The sequence below is a fragment of the Pangasianodon hypophthalmus genome, chromosome 25, assembly GCF_027358585.1.
Source record: "Pangasianodon hypophthalmus isolate fPanHyp1 chromosome 25, fPanHyp1.pri, whole genome shotgun sequence".
NCBI classification, from domain to species: Eukaryota; Metazoa; Chordata; class Actinopteri; order Siluriformes; family Pangasiidae; genus Pangasianodon; species Pangasianodon hypophthalmus.
In genome coordinates, this window is record NC_069734.1 from 2,367,483 (window position 1) to 2,386,745 (window position 19,263).

Below are 19,263 nucleotides of genomic sequence, written 5' to 3' on the forward strand. Positions count from 1 at the left end.
AGAAACACTTGTAGGGTCTTAAACACAGAACCAACGAACGCTTAAGGATCCCAGATTTGTGTGCAATGCAAATATTAGTTTAAAAAGGAAAACAAAATCTGGGATTGTTAATGTGATGTATTTTAAGAATACTTCCAATGTTGCAGAAAAGAATATAATTAATAGTCGGTGCTCCGTATATGGGTTTTTAAAATTTGTATCAGTGTTGTTTTACTGATGTTTTCTGTAAGGAGATATTTATTTAACATAAAAAAATGCCCATCATCAACTCAGAACAGGTTTATTTCTCAAATTTGTATATAGTCTTTTGATGAAATAAAATAATTAAGCCGGAAGAATTACATATTAAGAGTATATCAGAGTATATCTTAAGCTGAAAGCTAAACAGTCATAGCTTTGATTGTTGTTAAATTATGTACAATTATCTGTACTATGAACTATCTTTACATATCTAGTCTTAATTTCCATGAAAAAATTGGACAATGAGAGCTGCAGTGGTGTAATCAGATACAGGGCAATAAAATTTCAAGGAGAACATCATTTCCAATTTAAAAATATCCTGACACTTTCTCATTCATCTTGATGTCTTGCAAATACTTTGCTGTTGCTTCCAGTGCCCTTGTGTTACAATGACATTTCAGCAGTCCCTGGTCTTCATGAAAGAGACAGTCCACAGTCAATACGTTGCTCCTGTTAACAGCTCGTCTGCTGTCTGGAAAAATGTAATTCGGATCAAAAGTGTGATGGAGCACCACAAAAACAACCGGCTGGTTTCCTAGGAAGGAAAATATAACAACAATATAATACAGTAACATTTTCATTTTCAGCAGAAATGGCTGTTCATTTTTAAAGCACCTGCCATGAAAAAAAGATTAATCTCTCTGTTTCCTGTGAACAATTACCTGGTATATTCCTAAGAGCAGCTTCAATGTCAGTTCCAGCTCGAGACACAATAGAGACGAAAGCAATGATGACATCACACTGATCCACAGAAAACATTGTGTCTTGGGGACTGATACACAGACTTCTCAAAAAGTCCTCGTGACAATTCATGGTATTTCCAAAGACCGTCTTGTGGAATCTGATCGATTTTGACAATCCACCTGAAGCAGAATTAACAAAGTGTAAGTGCATACATGTTTTAGAGAAGTAAAGAAAATGGCATATGTTCCCATTTAAATTTTTTAACTTATATAATATATACAGTATAATCACCAATACATGATTTTAACTCGACAGAGCAGGAAACCTACATTTTTGGAGTATGAAACTCATCGATCCCTGGAAATCAGAGAATGAAGATTAAATCAATCAATTTTCTGTTTCTGAAATACTCAAACCAGCCCATCTGGCACCAACAATCAGAATGAGGTATCTCAGTAACATGGCAAGCTGTGTTTTGGGTTTTTTTGTGTGTCTTATTAACTTCAAGAGAGACATGCAGTCAATATGCTTTTCTAGGTTAAAACCATACCAACAGGTTATTCTTCACGATGTCTTGCAAATACTTTAGGAGTCCCTGGTCTTCATGATGGTGACGGTCTACAGCTCGTCTGCTGTCTGGAGCAACATAATCTGGATCAAACACATCACATCAACGGATTAAGTTTTCTGTGTGGAGAGGTTTATTTAACATTTATGGAAGGAGTTTCAAGTTTTACAGATGTTCCACAACATTAAATGTAATTCTAAATGGATAAGACACATGATGTGTCATTCTTTAATAAATAAAACATTAAAATCGCTGGAAATGACTGAGGTATAAAAGGAATAAAACACACTGGAACGCGCTGTTATAGAAAAATAACAGTATTATGTGGTATATAAAATAACAGTAGGTGGTAACAGTAACTGTGGTTCATCACACTATCCCATTGTTGATTATTTTCCTATAACAGCACGCCCCCAAATGTTTTATTCCTGCCATATAACATTTAATATATAATTTCAGGTCCACAGTCAGTGGGGAAAGTTACCTTGCAGTGGTGTGAAATCCACTTCATCCTGCTGCAAAAAAGTTGAAAAATTAAGTTTAACTGCAAACTGGAAGGCTTGTGGCTGATGATGAATCTATCAACCTTTAAGATTAAATCAATTATGCCACAGCAGTACATGCTATATGCTACAGTTTCCTGGTTTATATTAATGCACTCGTTCTCATACATTATTATTTCTATAGTAACAGCTCATTCACAGGCGGACGTTCCACATAAATGGATTAAAAAATATGCGGCACCGTTCATATGGTGAAGTCTTCTGTAACTACATGTTTATTTAACATTTATGGAAGGAGTAAATTTAAGTTTACTGACATCTTCAGGACAGAGGAGTTTACACTTTTCTCTGTAACATGAAAAGCTGCTTTTTTTGTCCAATTAACTTCAAGGGAGAAAAAAAATGGCTGGTGAGAGAATGACCATTTATAGCTGCTATAACGTAAGTGATAACAAGAACTATCTTCTTTCACGGTTCCATAACATTAAATGTAAATACAAACCAATAAAACATACAATGTGTCTGTCTTTAATTGGTAAAAATATTTGCACTGGCAAACTGCTGTGGTATAAGAGGAATAAAATACTTCAGGACATGCTGTTATTGGAAAAGAATTAACTTTGGGATGGTAGCAGATACTCCGCTTCATCACACCACCCCGTCACTGATCGTTTTGTGATTGTAACAGCACAACACGGCGTGTTTTATTCCTTACAGCAGTTACACTACTTATGCTTGAATGAATACATCTACATGAACTAGACATTTAATGGGACATTTAAGTGATTTGCTTAATTAGTCCAAAGAATGCAATAACAATTATCCACCTGTAGGGATTGTGCTGGATGCTGAAAATGCTGGCAATAAATCCGCTTCACTGGAAAAAAATAAATAAATACAAAGTCAATTGCCTTTTTATGTAAACAGAATACACTGTCATAATTTCAGCTCTGTGCTCTGTAGTGGAAGAAACTTACCTTTATATGGTGCCAGTTTAGCCAGAAATGCCTAAAGCGAAAATAAAAATAAAAAGTGTAAGTTCACCTACAGTCTGTATGACATGCATATGATATATGTATGTACATAATGTACATCAATGTACATAACCTCTGTCTATCGGTTAATACAAGTTCAATACCATGTTCAACACATGTTCAGAAACCAAGAGATAAATACACCTTGCTTTGGCTGTCATGGATTTATGAGAACTGTCTGGAATGATCTAGTTTGATTTACAGCAATACAGCTGGACTAATTTCTGTAAACACATGACAGTTCTACTGAAACATTGTCTGTCCTCAGTTAGTGAAAATATACTGAATCCAGAGACAACTGTGAAACTCATGATCTCACCTCTCTGTGACTGAACAAACCCATCTACATGAACTGTAGGTTATATGCAGAAAAAGAAATGACAGTGCATCATGGTTGTGATACCCGTCTGCCTTTCAAACCACATAAGAATAAAATTACTCACACAAATGAGTTGGAGTATGAAGTAGATTAAACAAAGAATAAAAGCAAGCAAATACAAAACGTATCCCAAAAAAGTCCAAAGTGAAGCCATAATTGCTGTCCTTCGAACGTCAGTGTGTCCTGCACAGAGCCCTGACCTCAACCCCACTGAACACCTTTGGGATGAACTGGAACACCGACTGAACCCCAGACCTCCTCGACATCCCAACATCAGCGCCTGACCTCACTAATGCTCTTGTAGCTGAATGAACACAAATCCCCACAGCCACGCTCCAACATCTAGTGGAAAGACTTCGCAGAAGAGTGGAGCTCATTATAACAGCAAAGGGGGAATAAATCTGGAAAGTGATGTTCAACAATCACATATGACTGTTTTATGGTCAGGTGTGCACATACTTACGGCCATATAGTGTATCTCTATCAACCTTTCAGATAAAATCACTTATACCACAGTGCTGTTGAGTTCTGGATTCTAATTGACCAGAAGGTGTTGATTAATTTTCTATAACAGCAGCTCTGACAGTAGTGCAGCTGCAAATCACAGATTTATATTAATGCACTCGTTCTAATATCTTATTATTTCTATAGTAACGGCTCAGTCACAGGGACTTGTACAGTGGATGCTCCACGTAAACAGGTTAAAAAACTTGTGTAATCATTGATTTGGTGAAGTTTTCTGGATGGAAGGAGTCTCCAGTGTCAGCACTTTGTAACAGTCAGAGGTAAAGCTGTAATTTTAAGTTTTCTGACATCCTCAGGAGAGAGGAGTTTACGCTTTTCTCTGTAACATGAAAAGCTGCTTTTTTTGTCTTATTAACTTTGTTGGAGAGAAAAAAAATTGGCTGGTGAGAGAACAACTGTTTACAGCGGCTATAGTGTAAGTGATAACAAGAAATGTTATGACTAACATTAAATTTTAACATTGACTAACATTAAATGTAAATATAAACCACTAAAACTTACAATGTGTCTTTAACTAATAAAACATGTTTACACTGGCTGTGGTATAAGAGGAATAAAATACTTCAGGACATGCTGTTATTGGAAAAGAATTAACTTTGGGATGGTAGCAGATACTCCGCTTCATCACACCACCCCATCACTGATTGTTTTGTGATTGTAACCGCACAACACGGCGTGTTTTATTCCTTACAGCAGTAACACTACTTATGCTTGAATGAATACATCTACATGAACTAGACATTTAATGGGACATTTAAGTGATTTGCTTAATTAGTCCAAAGAATGCAATAACAATTATCCACCTGTAGGGATTGTGCTGGACGCTGAAAATGCTGGAAATAAATCCGCTTCACTGGAAAAAAAAAAGAATAAAAAGTCAATTGCCTTTTTATGTAAACAGAATACACTGTCATAATTTCAGCTCTGTGCTCTGTAGTGGAAGAAACTTACCTTTATATGGTGCCAGTTTAGCCAGAAATGCCTAAAGCGAAAATAAAAATAAAAAGTGTAAGTTCACCTACAGTCTGTATGACATGCATGTGATATATGTATGTACATAATGTACATCAATGTACATAACCTCTGTCTATCGGTTAATACAAGTTCAATACCATGTTCAACACATGTTCAGAAACCAAGAGATAAATACACCTTGCTTTGGCTGTCATGGATTTATGAGAACTGTCTGGAATGATCTAGTTTGATTTACAGCAATACAGCTGGACTAATTTCTGTAAACACATGACAGTTCTACTGAAACATTGTCTGTCCTCAGTTAGTGAAAATATACTGAATCCAGAGACAACTGTGAAACTCATGATCTCACCTCTCTGTGACTGAACAAACCCATCTACATGAACTGTAGGTTATATGCAGAAAAAGAAATGACAGTGCATCATGGTTGTGATACCCGTCTGCCTTTCAAACCACATAAGAATAAAATTACTCACACAAATGAGTTGGAGTATGAAGTAGATTAAACAAAGAATAAAAGCAAGCAAATACAAAACGTATCCCAAAAAAGTCCAAAGTGAAGCCATAATTGCTGTCCTTCGAACGTCAGCGGCAGGAAAGAGAGATATTATGAACAATAGTAGGCTTTTACAGAGCTTTATCTCTCGGAATGAAAGTGAAACCCTTTTAACGACCACATGGCTTTCTATAATAACAGTCCCTGGTCACATATATTACACTACATTTTACGTTACATATAATTACATATATAAACATTATAACATTGTAATTGCTGATGTATTATGTATTAACTGCTGTATTATGTATATTATAGTAAACAGGTCTTATTGTTTAAGTTAAATAAGTTCTATTTAAGAGCAGAACATAAACAGTCCTGTGATTCTGTCGCCGTCTGCTGGTCATGTGTGGTATTGCACTCAGCAGTCTGTTAGTATGAGCTACAATACACGTTCTGCTCTATTATTATTATTATTATTATTATTATTATCTGTATTTTTCATTGATTCATTGGCTTGTACGGCTCACGTGCGACTACATATGTTTAACTTCTATCTACATAAGATGGGATCCTGGGGGAAAAAAATAGAAGAAAAAAAAATCATAAAGTGACGCAGCAAGGAAAAGTTATGGTGCCTTCACCTGCTCCTATATGTTACTGTGAAGTTGTAATTACGAGGTCTTTGCGTTCAGCTGAATGTTGGCTAGTTAACTAGCCCAGTCTGTTTGTCTTTCTAATATTTTCACCTATTATATTAAATAGATAAAATTTTTAAAAATAAAGTGCATAATGCAACAGGAGTTAGAGATGGAAGCTTAATTGTGTCTGTGGGTCACAATTAATAATCAGTGACTACTAAAAACTAAATTGTAGATTTTTTTTAACATGGTGATTCAAATATTTTATTGCTTTTTCAATTTTATATTTTCAGTAAATGTTGGATAGTAAGGAGATTTTGAGCACATGCAAATCTAGTAAGCTGTCTGAGGAAAAGAGAATTGAAGACTCGAGTCTCACAGACTTTCCACAACATTAAAAAGTTTAAAAGCTCAATAATGTGTCGTTCATTAATAAACGTTGGTATAAGAGAAATTTGTTTATCTGTATATCATTAACATTATGTTAGCAGTTGCAGTTAAAGGGAATAACAGGAATAACAAGCCAGAAAGCTTAACTAGGACATTATTCACACAAGCAGGGTGCATTTTATTTCCTAAATCCAGTTTTTCAGATTCAAATTCAATTTTTATTTGTCACGTACATAACTATACACAGTACAATTTGCAGTGAAATGCTTTATACAACTGCTCCGACATAAAATATTAAGTATAAAGAAAAAATATACATAAAAATATATATAAAGAAAAATATTAAATATAAGAAAAATATATACATAAAAAAATTTATGAAGGGATTTTTTTTAAGTGTATAAGAATATATATATATATATATATGGATATATGGATGGTGGAAGCAACAGTTTTTAGACTGAGTGTCCACATTGTGAGTTACAGTATATTCCTTCAGAATATATTTCCTTCTTAAATCTGATATTTCAGAAACCTTATCTGAGCTTTCTTTCTGAACATAGCTGCTGAGGTTTTGAAGTTCCTTTTCTAACTGTTAGGACTCTCTTATTGCTGCTAAAACAATTTTCTACATTGTTTTTTCCACTCAACACTGCTCTGTTGTCCTTCTAGTTTGACGTGCACTATCCAGTGTGTTTATTGTCCTGTGTATTTATTGTATTTTCTCACACCGTCACACACATCTGCACTTTACTGTATGTTGTCCTGTGTACTGTGCCATTGTATTCCTATAGAGATAGATAGATAGATAGATAGATAGATAGATAGATGTACTTTATTGATCCCATGAGGGAAATTCTTGTGTTACAGCAGCATGGTCAGTAGCAAGATACAACACGTACACACACAAAATATAAAATATAAAATACAATAAGTTAAATTTATTCATGCATATGTGTTTCACCATGATCCTGAGGAAACAACATTTCGCTCAAAATGTGTACAGGCTATAGAATATGAATGACAATAAACCCCACTTGACTTGAGAGGAAGTTCATGTTCAGTGCAGCTTAGTTCGGAAACGCGTTTTCACCATAAATAAGGGAGAACTTGAAGGAAGCATGAAATGCGTCACACCGCGCATGCGCATAGATCTCCCACCCGGACGGGAGGTTAAAGTAGCTCCACTGCGCATGCGCTGGTTTCCTCTCTTCACCTCCCTGCGCTCAGCTTCACCATGGCGAACGTTGCCGACACAAAACTCTACGACATTCTCGGCGTGTCTCCTTCAGCGTCTGAAAACGAGCTCAAAAAGGTAAATTGAAGTGATAGAAATCGATCGCTGTCGGTTTAAGATCGAGAAACGCTCCCGCGCCGCTTTATTTCAGACCTCAATCCGACTCCGGTGTGCGGCTATCACAAGCAGGAAGGACGGATTAGCAACTTAGCTAGCTTTGCTAGCAGGAGTAGGGGACGTGTTCCAAATTGCCGCGCACGTCCGGTCTGAGTGCACTAACTAGGCGCTGACTGTATTGGCTGGTGCGCACTATGTAGTGCTCGAGGAAGCGATTTGGGATGCGTCCCTTGATAACGCTGTATGTCTAAGCAACGAGGCCTAGTAGATGTAGCCGGTGACTATTACACAAATACGCTTTTATAGGTTTTTTTTTTTGCTTGGATTAGATATTGACTGTCTCTTTGATTCGCTGTTTGTCTATCTTTAACGAATTCAATTGGCCAAATTTTTTCAGTTGTAACGTTTCTTGTAAAGTAGGTAGCATTAGCGTGATTAGCATAACGTTCATAAAGCCGGTGAACAGGCCGGTTTTGCTAGCAAACCGCTTTCTCTCGTGAGAAATTAGCCTTCACACACACACACACGCACACACACACTTTAATATTTACTAAAACATTTTGAAGAGTGTATATAGAAGTGGTTTTATATTTCTATATGTTTAGATAAACGACACTAGGGAAATAATTGGGTCAACTCAGACACAAACGCAGTTATTAATTCAACATATTGTTGCTTAATAATAATAATATCATTACTCAGGTTGATTTATTTCACTTATATACTTATGTATATATTTTGACAAGTTGTATTCTGGATAATAAACTTTTTTTTTTTTTTTTAAATCATGGGTGTGTAGTTAGCTAACTAGCTAGCTTTATGTGCTTTAGCATAGCAGGCCTGATTTCATTGTCTTTTTATATTCCAGTTATTTCAAAACCTACAGTTTAATCCACCTCACACTGAGCTCGTAGTCATGGTTACGGGTAAAATTAGCCAACTAGCTAACTATAAATCAAGCGAAACGTGTTGCTAGCTAACAGGCTAACTAGCTGAGTGAAGCTAACAAAAGTTGTTCACTATGAAATATCACTTACGCAATTTTCCCATGACGTCATCACGCTAACGTTTTTTTCTCTCTCTTTTTTTTTTTTTTTTTTTTTTTTTTTTTTTTTTTTAAACATTATTGCTCACAAAACTTTTCTATTTACGGCTTAGTTAACTATTAACTAGCACACGTGGTTAAACCATAAACCAGAGACTAAACTGTAAGATTTATAACTAAAGTGTTGATAACTTTTTAATTTTCAGGAGAATTCGCAGCATGATGTCACAGGCTAATTTGCATATTCATTAAATCATCAGAGTCATTTGCATACTGTGGCGTGTTAGAAGGTGAAAGATGGATAACATTTGTTATAGAAAGTAGACTTTTGGTCACGGCATCGCAAACTATTTAAATATTCGCCAAATTCTGACATTTCTATCAATAATGAAGCCGCGGTACTGAGGAGTCGGGAAACAGACGCGCAGAACGAATATCGCCAAGGAGAGAGATGTAAACAGAGAAACGGGGTGATCAGCGATCGGTCATTAGGGAACAGTGGCGTTCAGTGATCGGCCGTCAGGGGGAACGGCAGTGACCGGGGACCGGGAGTGATCGGGGATCGGTCGTCGGGGGGGGACGGGAGTGATCGGGGATCAGTCGTCGGGGAGGACGGCGGGGATCGGTCGTCTGTGATCGGGGATCGGTCGTCGGGGGGACGGCGGGGATCGGTCGTCGGTGATCGGGGATCGGTCGTCGGGGGGACGGCGGGGATCGGTCGTCGGTGATCGGGGATCGGTCGTCGGGGGATGTAGGTAATCAGTGGCTGGTCGTCGGGGAACATGGGGTGGTCAGGGAATGGGGGTGAGCAGTGATTGGTCGTCGGGGAGAACGGGGGTGATCGGGGATTGGTCGTCGGGAGTACGGGGGTGAGCAGTGATTGGTCGTCGGGGAGAACGGGGGTGATCGGGAGTACGGGGGTGATTGGTTGTCGGGAGTACGGGGGGGACGGGGGTAATCAGTGGCTGGTCGTCGGGGGAACACGGGGTGATCAGTGGCTGGTCGTCGGGGGAACACGGGGTGATCAGTGGTTGGTCGTCGGGGGAACACGGGGTGATCAGTGGTTGGTCGTCGGGGGAACACGGGGTGATCAGTGTTTGGTCACTGTCTTTACTCTGGTGGTGAGTCAAGTGAATCTGCTCTCAACTCACATAACCAGCAGCTGTGATGTGAACTGGAGCCGCCTCGAGTTCAGGACAGTCGCAAACATTCACTCAAAAAGTCACTAAATTTTTCTTCTTCTTTCCCCACAAATTGGCATCAGATTAAAGAGGACAGAAAGAAACTTTTGGTACAAATATATTTTAACATCTACATATTTTACCAGATGCCAAGTCAGACTGGAGAGCGACATGAGCTGATTAAACGAGTGGAATCAGGTGTGACTCCTGCTCGGCTGGACTGAAAGCCTGCAGCCACAAACGTCCTTTCTGGATAAGACTGAAATTCTCCGTACTGAGATTCATAACTCGTTACTCAACACTAAATGTGAGGCGTTTCGAAAGTCTGTTCTGGTCTGAATGATATCTTACTGACAGTATCCTCCGTTATCAGCGCAGAAATTTGTAACAACCACATTTCCATAATTGTACTGTTTTTTTTTTTTTTAATCTGAAGATATCGTTCCTATTCTGGTTCATTAAGTTGTTTTTGGACCGACCAATTCTCACCTTGCGCATTGGTTCTTAAATTATTAATAGTACGAAAATTTAAAGTTTTATATCACAATCAAGACTGTTGTTTTTAATTAAATATAAAATTTTAACATAGTTAAAATAACATTGACGTGATTATACATGCGAATGTCTTGATGCCTTAAACATCATAAGTTTTGTGTGATTTTAAACAATGATTCTTCAGCGAAAGGAATAAAAATATGACGAATGGCCGATAAATAACTCGGTATAGTAGCGCTCTGAAGTAATTAAACGCAGTAATTTTGTAATTAAATGAACAACGTAGCCATTTTAATAAAAGATAATTCGCTTTCCTGTTGTTCCAGTTTCATGGGGCATGAAATTACTAAAATTTGAAGATGCTTTATGCACTTCTCATATACGTTACTCCTTAATATACGCAAGAGAGTACATTTTATTGTTAATAAAGATTTTTTTTTATAATTTATTTCAGGCTTATCGCAAATTAGCAAAGGAATATCACCCGGACAAGAACCCCAATGCTGGAGACAAGGTAAGGATTTATAAACAAGCCGTACTGCTTATTAGAAGTGAAATGTAATGTTGGATCAGTGTTTATCCTTGTGGATCTGGGATTAAAGGCTAATAATGAAGCAAAATGATGAGTGGATTTTATCAGAAAGTCTCACAGATGGATGTTAATTTTGGTTTTGTTACAAAATTCAGAAGTTCAAATCACTTGCTACAGTCTATAAAAGAAAAAATGAAAATATGTCCAAGATCTTGCATTGTGTAGCTCCGTAACGACAAAGTTAACAAAAGAATAAAGATTTTTGCAACAGTTTAGTGTAATCAGGATTCAGGAAACCATTCCAAGGAACACGACCAATAAAGTAGTTCAAATAAACCTCACGAAATCAGTCCTGTTGTTGGTAGAAAACGTTGTTTCTACTTGAATAATCGCGTGTCATCTACATCCTTCGTCGAATAGGCCACTCTAGACTCACTCAAGTTTTTGTTAACAGGTGAAGATCCTCCTTCATGCCGCTTATGCTAAAGTCCCGTATCTCTGAGGCATATTTTCATGGACTGTGATGGTTTCAACGCCTCTAGATCTCTTTTTGTATTTGGTTGATTCATATGAAAAGATTGGAAGTGAGAACAGATTTAATTTTAGATTTTTTTATCGAAGATAAACTTTAAGAAACTTAAAGAAACTTAAATAAAATTCTTTATATTTTGCTCCTGTTTCCTACCGTGAAAATAGCCATGGTGGCTGACATGGTGTTAAATTACAAACAAATAAAAAAGGAAAATGAACTTCATTTGAATGATTGATGCAACTGCAAAGTGATGAGCTATAAGAGTCTTAAGAGTCTGGTATTTAATTTCCAGAATTTCAGATAGTAATGTGTTCATCATGCCAAGAGCGCATTCTTCTGAAACGTTAATCATTTTTGAGGTTGGAGAGAAATAAACAGAAATGGTAGAATAGCTGAGCGGTGACCTTTTATCTCGTTTAATTTCAGTTCAAAGAGATCAGCTTTGCGTACGAAGTGCTAACTAACCCAGAGAAGAAGGAGCTGTACGACCGCTATGGAGAGCAAGGCCTGCGAGAAGGGGGCGGAGGAGGACCCGGCATGGACGACATCTTCTCTCACATTTTCGGCGGTGGCCTCTTCGGCTTCATGGGCGGTCAGGGGCGCAGCCGGAACGGCGGCCGGCGGAGAGGCGAGGACATGGTGCACCCTCTCAAGTGAGTCATCGCGTTTTCAGTAGATTAGTGACGTGTAGAAATGGAAAAGCGACGTGGTGGGTTGACCCTGAACTCCGAGGCTACCCTCTTTTTATTTTTAGTGCTGATCTAGTTCTTTTAGGACCCATGCTCTTCATTTATTTTAACCGTAATAAATTTGTTTTTTTGGTGTATAATTTGGTGTTTTTCCTCTTTATCTCAAGGGTTTCACTTGAAGATCTGTATAATGGGAAAACAACCAAATTACAACTGAGCAAGAACGTCCTTTGTAGCACTTGTAATGGGTAAGTATTTGGAATGAACTGATTTGTCTAGTGAGTGATGTTAATAAAATGTCAGCCATTTTATAAATCATCCCTGCAAAAAAAAAAAAATCAGTTTTCATTCACTTGCTTGTTTAACTTAATAAAAATGAATATGTAAGGAATAAAACAATGCGTCATGCTCTTATAGAAAATGCTCATCAGTGGAGTGGTGTGATGAAGCAGCGTTACCGTTAAAACTGATTATTTTCCGACAACAGCATGTCCCGAAGTGTTTCCTTCCTCTGATACCACTGCAATTTTACAGAATGATCATATTTAAGGCATACGTTTTTTTCATCTGTTTATTTACACGTATTGTGGAACGTCTATGAAACAAGTTAATTCGTGTTATCACTTACTTTACAGCAGCTGTAAACAGTCGTTCTTTCATCAGCGCCTTTTTCTCTCTCTAAGTTAATAAGACAAAAAAATAAAATGCAGTACGTCATGTTATCGAGAAACCTCAAAGTGTAAACTCCTCTGTCCTGAAGATGTTGGAAAACTTGGCCACAGCTGTTACAAAGCACTGACATTGGAGACTCCTTTAAATAATAATTGGAGGCGCCATTAAATAAAACGCATTATTATTATTATTATTATTTCTCCTTATAGAAAATTTCACTATATTAACGATTGTGTTTTTAATCTGTTTATGTGGAGCGTCCGTCCGAAAAGTCCCTGAGAATGAGCGCTTAGCGTAGAAGCGATAACATAATTAGAGCAAGCGCGTTAATATAAATGTAACCCTGCGATTTGCAGCTGCACAACAGTCAGAACTGCTGTTGTAGAGAATTAATCAACAGCTTCTGACCAATCAGATTTGAGAATTCGACATAGAGTGCTTTATGACTTTGTCTTGCCGTCGTGTTGGGATTCAGTGAAGAGAGAAAATTTTGTCGTCTGTGTTTGCAGCCAGGGAGGGAAGACTGGCGCAGTGCAGAAGTGTACGACCTGCAGGGGGCGTGGTATGCGCATCATGATCAGACAGCTGGCTCCTGGCATGGTCCAACAGATGCAGTCCGTCTGCACTGACTGCAGTGGTGAAGGTAAATGCTCCAGCAGAGCTAAAAACCCAGACCAGCTAACTTTTTATAGTCCGTCTAGCTGTCGTTCGTCAGCTGGAATTGGTCCTGTTTATGCACTGAAACTTTTTATTAGCAATGAATGTGTAGGAAACATGAGAAATGTGTGTGTTTGTAGGCGAGGTGATCAGTGAGAAAGACCGCTGTAAAAAGTGCGAGGGGAAGAAAGTGGTGAAGGAGGTAAAGATCCTGGAGGTGCACGTGGACAAAGGCATGAAACACGGGCAGAAGATCACCTTCGGAGGAGAAGCGGATCAGGCGCCGGGCGTGGAGCCTGGAGACATCGTCCTCGTCCTGCAGGAGAAGGAGCACGAGGTACGCTGCTCGTCCACACCATCACGGCATCCCTCTATCCCTATAACAACAAATACAATAAAGAACTGAGAATGTCTAATCTTATTGAACCTCCACTCTGGAGGTTCTGGAGCGTGGCTGTGGGGATTTGTGTTCATTCAGCTACAAGAGCATTAGTGAGGTCAGACACTGATGTTGGGATGTTGAGGAGGTCTGGGGTTCAGTCGGTGTTCCAGTTCATCCCAAAGGTGTTCAGTGGGGTTGAGGTCAGGGCTCTGTGCAGGACACTCGAGTTCTTCCACTCCAACCTTCACACACCATGTCTTCATGGAGCTCGCTTTGTGCACAGGGGCATTGTCATGCTGGAACAGGTTTGGGTCTCTTAGTTCCAGTGAAGGGAAACTGTAATGCTACAGCACACAAAGTCACTCTAGACAATTGTGTGTTTGGGGAAGAACCATATATGGGTGTGATGGTCAGGGGTGCACATACTTTCGGCCTTATACTGTATCAGCATGACTTTGCTGGACGGATGCAAGTGCAGCAAGTTGACGCATCATGTACTGCAGACAGATAGATAACCGTGTGTGTGTGTGTGTGTGTGTGTGTGTGTGAGAGAGAGAGAGAGAGAGAGAGCAACGCAGATTGCAGTGACAGTGTGTCATGTCCATGCTGTGGTCAGTTCTCCTGATCTTACCCATCACTAGTTCCTTCTCACAAGCACTCACCTATCTGTAAATGAAAAAACAGCGTCTTCCTCCTTCTTTGTTTTGTGTTACATTACGTAAGAAATGCACTGGTGTGAAAGCCGTTGAATCGTCATGACAGACTTGCTGATTTCTTTATTTATTTTTTCCTTAACTTCATGTAGCTCTTAAAAGGTCTCAGTTAGATGGAGACTGTAACAGTGAGAGTGCATTAGCGATAGTTTATGGGGATACTGGTCAAGTGGCAATGGTTTATTTTGATCGTACGAGTTATTTGTGTACATTTTTACATAATTAGTTAGTTGTTTCATTCGGGTGTTGACGTCTCTTTGTCTGACTCGTAGCCGCCGCCTCTGTGTTCCTGTCACCTCCAGGCCTAGAAGCTTCTGAAGCCCTCTTCAAAATAGCCTGGCAGATCATGCTGACGCAAGCTTTCATGGAAACTGATGAGAGAGGGCTTAAGGGGAAGTGCTATTTTAGCATAGTCTTCACTGTTAAATATCACCAAGGCGACATGATTGTGATTGGCCCCCTGATAGGCTGCTGCATGTTCTGTGGGGTTTTGACTTTTTCATGCAAAGTGGAAGCTTTTAGCCGTTAAGGGACTACTTTACATTTAAATGTCATTCAGGCAGTGAGACAGTTACAGTGACGGTGTGTGGATGCGGTGATGACTGAAAAAAAAATGACCTAATGTTAGAAAGATGTGGTAGGAAATTACCTCCCGTTTTGGTTTGTTTTAAATCCTGTCCTCCTTCTTTAGTGTTTTTTTTTTTTGTTTTGTTTTGTTTTGTCCTCTAATTTTTTTTGGGCAGATTCCAGAGTCAGTGCAGGATATGCAATGTCATGTAAGAAAAAAATATATATATATATGAGAGAGAGAATTTATTTATTTATTTCAAGGTGCAGTAGTTGATTTTTTTTTCTTGCTTGTACAAATAACCCGGAAAATATGTAGAACATGATAAAAAATAATTGTTCACGCCATGGTCTCCGTAAAAGTGTATTGAGCGGCTGAAAAAACGTGATTATGAAACTGACTTCCAGTCCAGAATGTATGTTTGTGTTTGGATGGATCCTGGGGGCGGAGCTTCTTGAACATGGGCAGGTCAAGTGTCAAACCCACCTACTTAACTGTTGGAGACTGAGTTTTGGGAAAAAAAAAAAAAAATTCTTATCTAATGAACCTTTAGTTTTGTCTGACTCCTACACCTGTTGCTTTCTAATATCAGATTGTGTATCAGTCTGTGTAAATGTGATCAGATTTCAGACAAAACATAGTGTTGTGTGCGTATGTACATAGTTTACACAGATAATTACATAATACAGGAAGTCCCAAAAGTGTCTCCATACACAGGGGACTGTTTTTGCCTCACCATGTCGGTTGTGTCTTCATCAGTGGATGTTTGTGGACGTTCACTTCTCACTTGTTCTGCAAAACTTCCAGTCTTTTTGAATTTGTTAATAAGTTTGGCGACAGTGTCGTGTGTGATGTGCTCGCCATGTTTCCTGTTAAAGTTCATCGCAACCTTGCGACAGCTTCACGATCCAGCCATGAGAATGATTTCAATACGTTCTTCTTTTGTCAAAGACATTCTTAAAGGCTATCTGGAAAATATATATAATATAAACTAAATAGGAAAAATGTTGGAACAGTATTAATTTCCCCTGTGTATGGAGACTTGGGGCATCCTGTAGAGTAATTGAGACTGCGTCTGTATTTCTTCTGGTTTTACCCACATGATCTGTAATCATCTTCCTTTTTGCTTTGCTGTCTTTTTTTCTAGACGTATAGAAGAGACGGACACGACCTGCACATGACCCACAAGCTTGGCCTGGTCGAAGCACTTTGCGGTTTTCAGTTCGTCCTGAAACATCTGGACGGCAGACAGATCGTGGTGAAATACCCAGCTGGCAAAGTCATCGAGCCAGGTGAGTGATGTGCAAACAGTGTGCTCTGTTTGGTTATGAGCGGTTTATCGTTTCATGCACAGGGATTATAAAACTAGCTGTGTGTGTGTGTTGTAGGTTCTATCAGAGTTGTGAGAGGTGAAGGGATGCCACATTACCGCAACCCCTTCGAGAAAGGAGACCTGTTCATCAAGTTTGAAGTTCAGTTCCCAGAGAACAAATGGATCAGCCCAGAGAAACTATCGGTGAGTGTAATGATACATGATTGCAGGTCCTTCATGTCCAGCTCTTATGTCTGAACAGGAGGATGATGCTAAATTATTTGATTCCAATGTGCAAATAATTTGAATAAATCTGCAGGTTTTCAGTGAAGCTGTAAAGTTTAGCTTTGAGTCCAGAGGCGTGAAGTAGATGAACATGTTTTCCCTCATCATGTGACACGTTTCTGAGAGAAACAGCCTATTTGAGAGGGCAGGGATTTGATTGGCTTGTGAAAAGTGGACATTCTGAAACACACGGGGAGACGCTAGTCGATTATGAAGGACTACTCGCCTCCCTCAACACCACGGCATCGAGGAGACGGAGGCAGCAATTCTATATTTGACGTAATAAAGTTTTAGCGGTGGGGCAGAATTGCTGCACTTTAGTAGAAGATATAAAAATGTATAAAAAGGTCAGTTTTGATTTTTAGCTTGTCTGTAAAAGTGTCACGTGACAACTTCACCACATAGCTGCACGCTGGAATGTTATACAGAATAATTAAATATTTTTCTGTAGCATAAGGATATCCATGGACAGAAGTATGTGAGAGCTTGGTGTTTTTTTTGGAAAGTTTTGCTAACAGATAGACTTGTTACCAACTTTGTGCAACAAAACTAAAAATGTCTACGCTGATTGTCTGTCTATATTTAGCTTTCAGTTTTCATCGAACTATTTTATTAATATCGTTCACCTGTGAGTCAGAGACTAGTGAATTCCCCATCATTTGGTATGCTTGAAGAACCTTGGCAAAATGTTTTTAAGGTATTACCCCCAAGCCAAACAGTTATAAACTGAACGGTTTGATTAGAGGGCGGGGTATGCTGATGTTGATTAAAGCCTGATAATCATCTCAAAGTCAAGTGGAGTTTGTCATTTCAACCATATATAGCCAGTTAGTACATAGTGACACAAAACAACGTTTCTCCAGGACCAAGGTGCTACATAAGACAAACACAGAACTACAAGGGACTACATAAATTTATACATAAAGTGCAGACAGCACAAGACAGTACAATGACTACTGGGATAGACAGTGGGCACAGTAAGTCCCAGTGCAGCGCCGACCAGTACACAGTTCTATTAGAAAGTGAATCCAGTGAGAATGGTGCAAAAGAGTACAGTATAAGTAGCTGAAATAGTGTAAAATAGTGTAAATCTTTTCACAGGAATTGGAGGATCTGCTGCCCTCGCGCGCCGAGGCTCCCATAATCTCGGGCGATGCAGAGGAAGTGGACCTGCAGGAATTCAACGTCAGCCAGAGCTCATCCGGCAGCCATCGGCGCGAAGCCTACAACGACAGCTCTGACGAAGAGGGCGGCCATCACGGCCCCGGGGTGCAGTGCGCCCATCAGTAAGCATGACCATCCCAACCTGTCTGGATCCAGAGAAGGAAAAAAAAATGTTCTAGTTGCACAACATCAGATCAACAAAGGTGTGGCCGTTTTTTTTTTTTTTTTTTTTCTTCCGTCTGATTGGGGTTCGCCTTAAACAGCGAGTACGCTGCTTTCCCTAGTGAACGCACATATGAGCCCGTAGCTCCTCCCTCTTTCCTCTCTGGCAGCCTCCCCTTTTAGTTTCCTATCCAGGCAACCTCACATCAGACGGAGGAGAAGAAAAAAGGTCGTTTCTCTTTTACTTGGTGTGTAACTTGCATTTTTTTCTGTTGTTGTTGTTGTTTCTGCTGTCAGCATAGTATTTAGAGTTAATTTAAAACTAATCCCAACGTGCAGTTCTGGCCTTGGACTCGAGCCTCTTTATTTGTAGAGTATGTTTGTGTGAGAGAGAAAGAGACCGTAAAAGAGAAAAGTCCTTTAAATAAGACAAAAACACCTTTGGGACATTATAATAAGCATCACATTTTTAGGTTGGTTTGTATGTATTTGTGCTTGATTGATTTTTACCACTTTACTTTGTAGATTTTTACTTTTTTTTTTTTTTCTTCCTCTTCTTTCTGTTATATTTTAAGAATTGGAACAAGAGTCTACAGCATTGTGTATAAAATTAAAGTGTTTGTCATTTAAGCTTTATGAGCTGCAGTTATGATCTAGTTTAAATAAAATCTTCACTTGCCTGTATCTGTCTTCAGCCCAGGTGCATGCTGGGAAAGCACTGAAACATCCAAATAAAAAAAAAAATCGTATTATGAAACAAGTGGGTGGAAAGCAGCTATAGGCTTATAACTTCTGTGGAAAAAAATTTATGAAGTTGTTAAATAAAACTATCTCTCCAAAATCAACTGAGTCCTTCCTTTCCTTTGATACGATGATATGATGTTGGAGCTCTGAATTCTCTCAGGTTTCTTCAGAAGGTAATTTCCAACTTTTGTGCCCCATGATTAAATTTACTTTCATTTTGTGCCTGAAGTTTGCCATTTCTGGTTCTCAAATAAGTAAAAAGAATCAGGCTTACAATTTCAGCAGGTAAAACTACATGCACTTCAACTGAGCTTCATCACTTTATAAGTAGAGATTAAGTG

At 38.9% G+C, this 19,263-nt stretch overlaps 2 protein-coding genes across 6 annotated transcripts; one reads left to right on the forward strand and one right to left on the reverse strand.

Annotated features, from left to right (window-relative positions):
• Positions 1–264: 264 nt before the first annotated feature.
• Positions 265–5,931, reverse strand: LOC117596041 (uncharacterized). 5 transcript variants are annotated; one of them, XM_053229258.1, is made up of 10 exons: positions 5,385–5,931; positions 4,885–4,915; positions 4,737–4,786; positions 2,973–3,003; positions 2,823–2,872; positions 1,977–2,004; positions 1,475–1,575; positions 1,254–1,281; positions 903–1,103; positions 265–775 (listed from the first exon to the last, which is right to left on the reverse strand). In XM_053229258.1, the coding sequence occupies exons 1-10, from the start codon at positions 5,472–5,474 to the stop codon at positions 549–551; spliced, it is 837 nt and encodes a 278-aa protein (XP_053085233.1). In that variant the 5' UTR covers positions 5,475–5,931; the 3' UTR covers positions 265–548. The 5 variants fall into 5 exon arrangements, with proteins under 5 accessions (XP_053085233.1, XP_034155393.2, XP_053085234.1 ...); XM_034299502.2 differs by having other exon boundaries at positions 1,977–2,007; positions 5,385–5,927; XM_053229259.1 differs by lacking the exons at positions 2,823–2,872; positions 2,973–3,003 and having other exon boundaries at positions 1,977–2,007; positions 5,385–5,926.
• A 1,663-nt stretch (positions 5,932–7,594) lies between these two features.
• On the forward strand, positions 7,595–19,019 carry dnaja2a (DnaJ heat shock protein family (Hsp40) member A2a). Its single transcript, XM_026937615.3, has 9 exons — positions 7,595–7,750; positions 10,965–11,024; positions 12,001–12,227; positions 12,431–12,511; positions 13,445–13,578; positions 13,733–13,929; positions 16,403–16,547; positions 16,644–16,771; positions 17,954–19,019. The coding sequence occupies exons 1-9, from the start codon at positions 7,673–7,675 to the stop codon at positions 18,140–18,142; spliced, it is 1,239 nt and encodes a 412-aa protein (XP_026793416.3). The 5' UTR covers positions 7,595–7,672; the 3' UTR covers positions 18,143–19,019.
• The last annotated feature ends 244 nt before the right edge of the window (positions 19,020–19,263 follow it).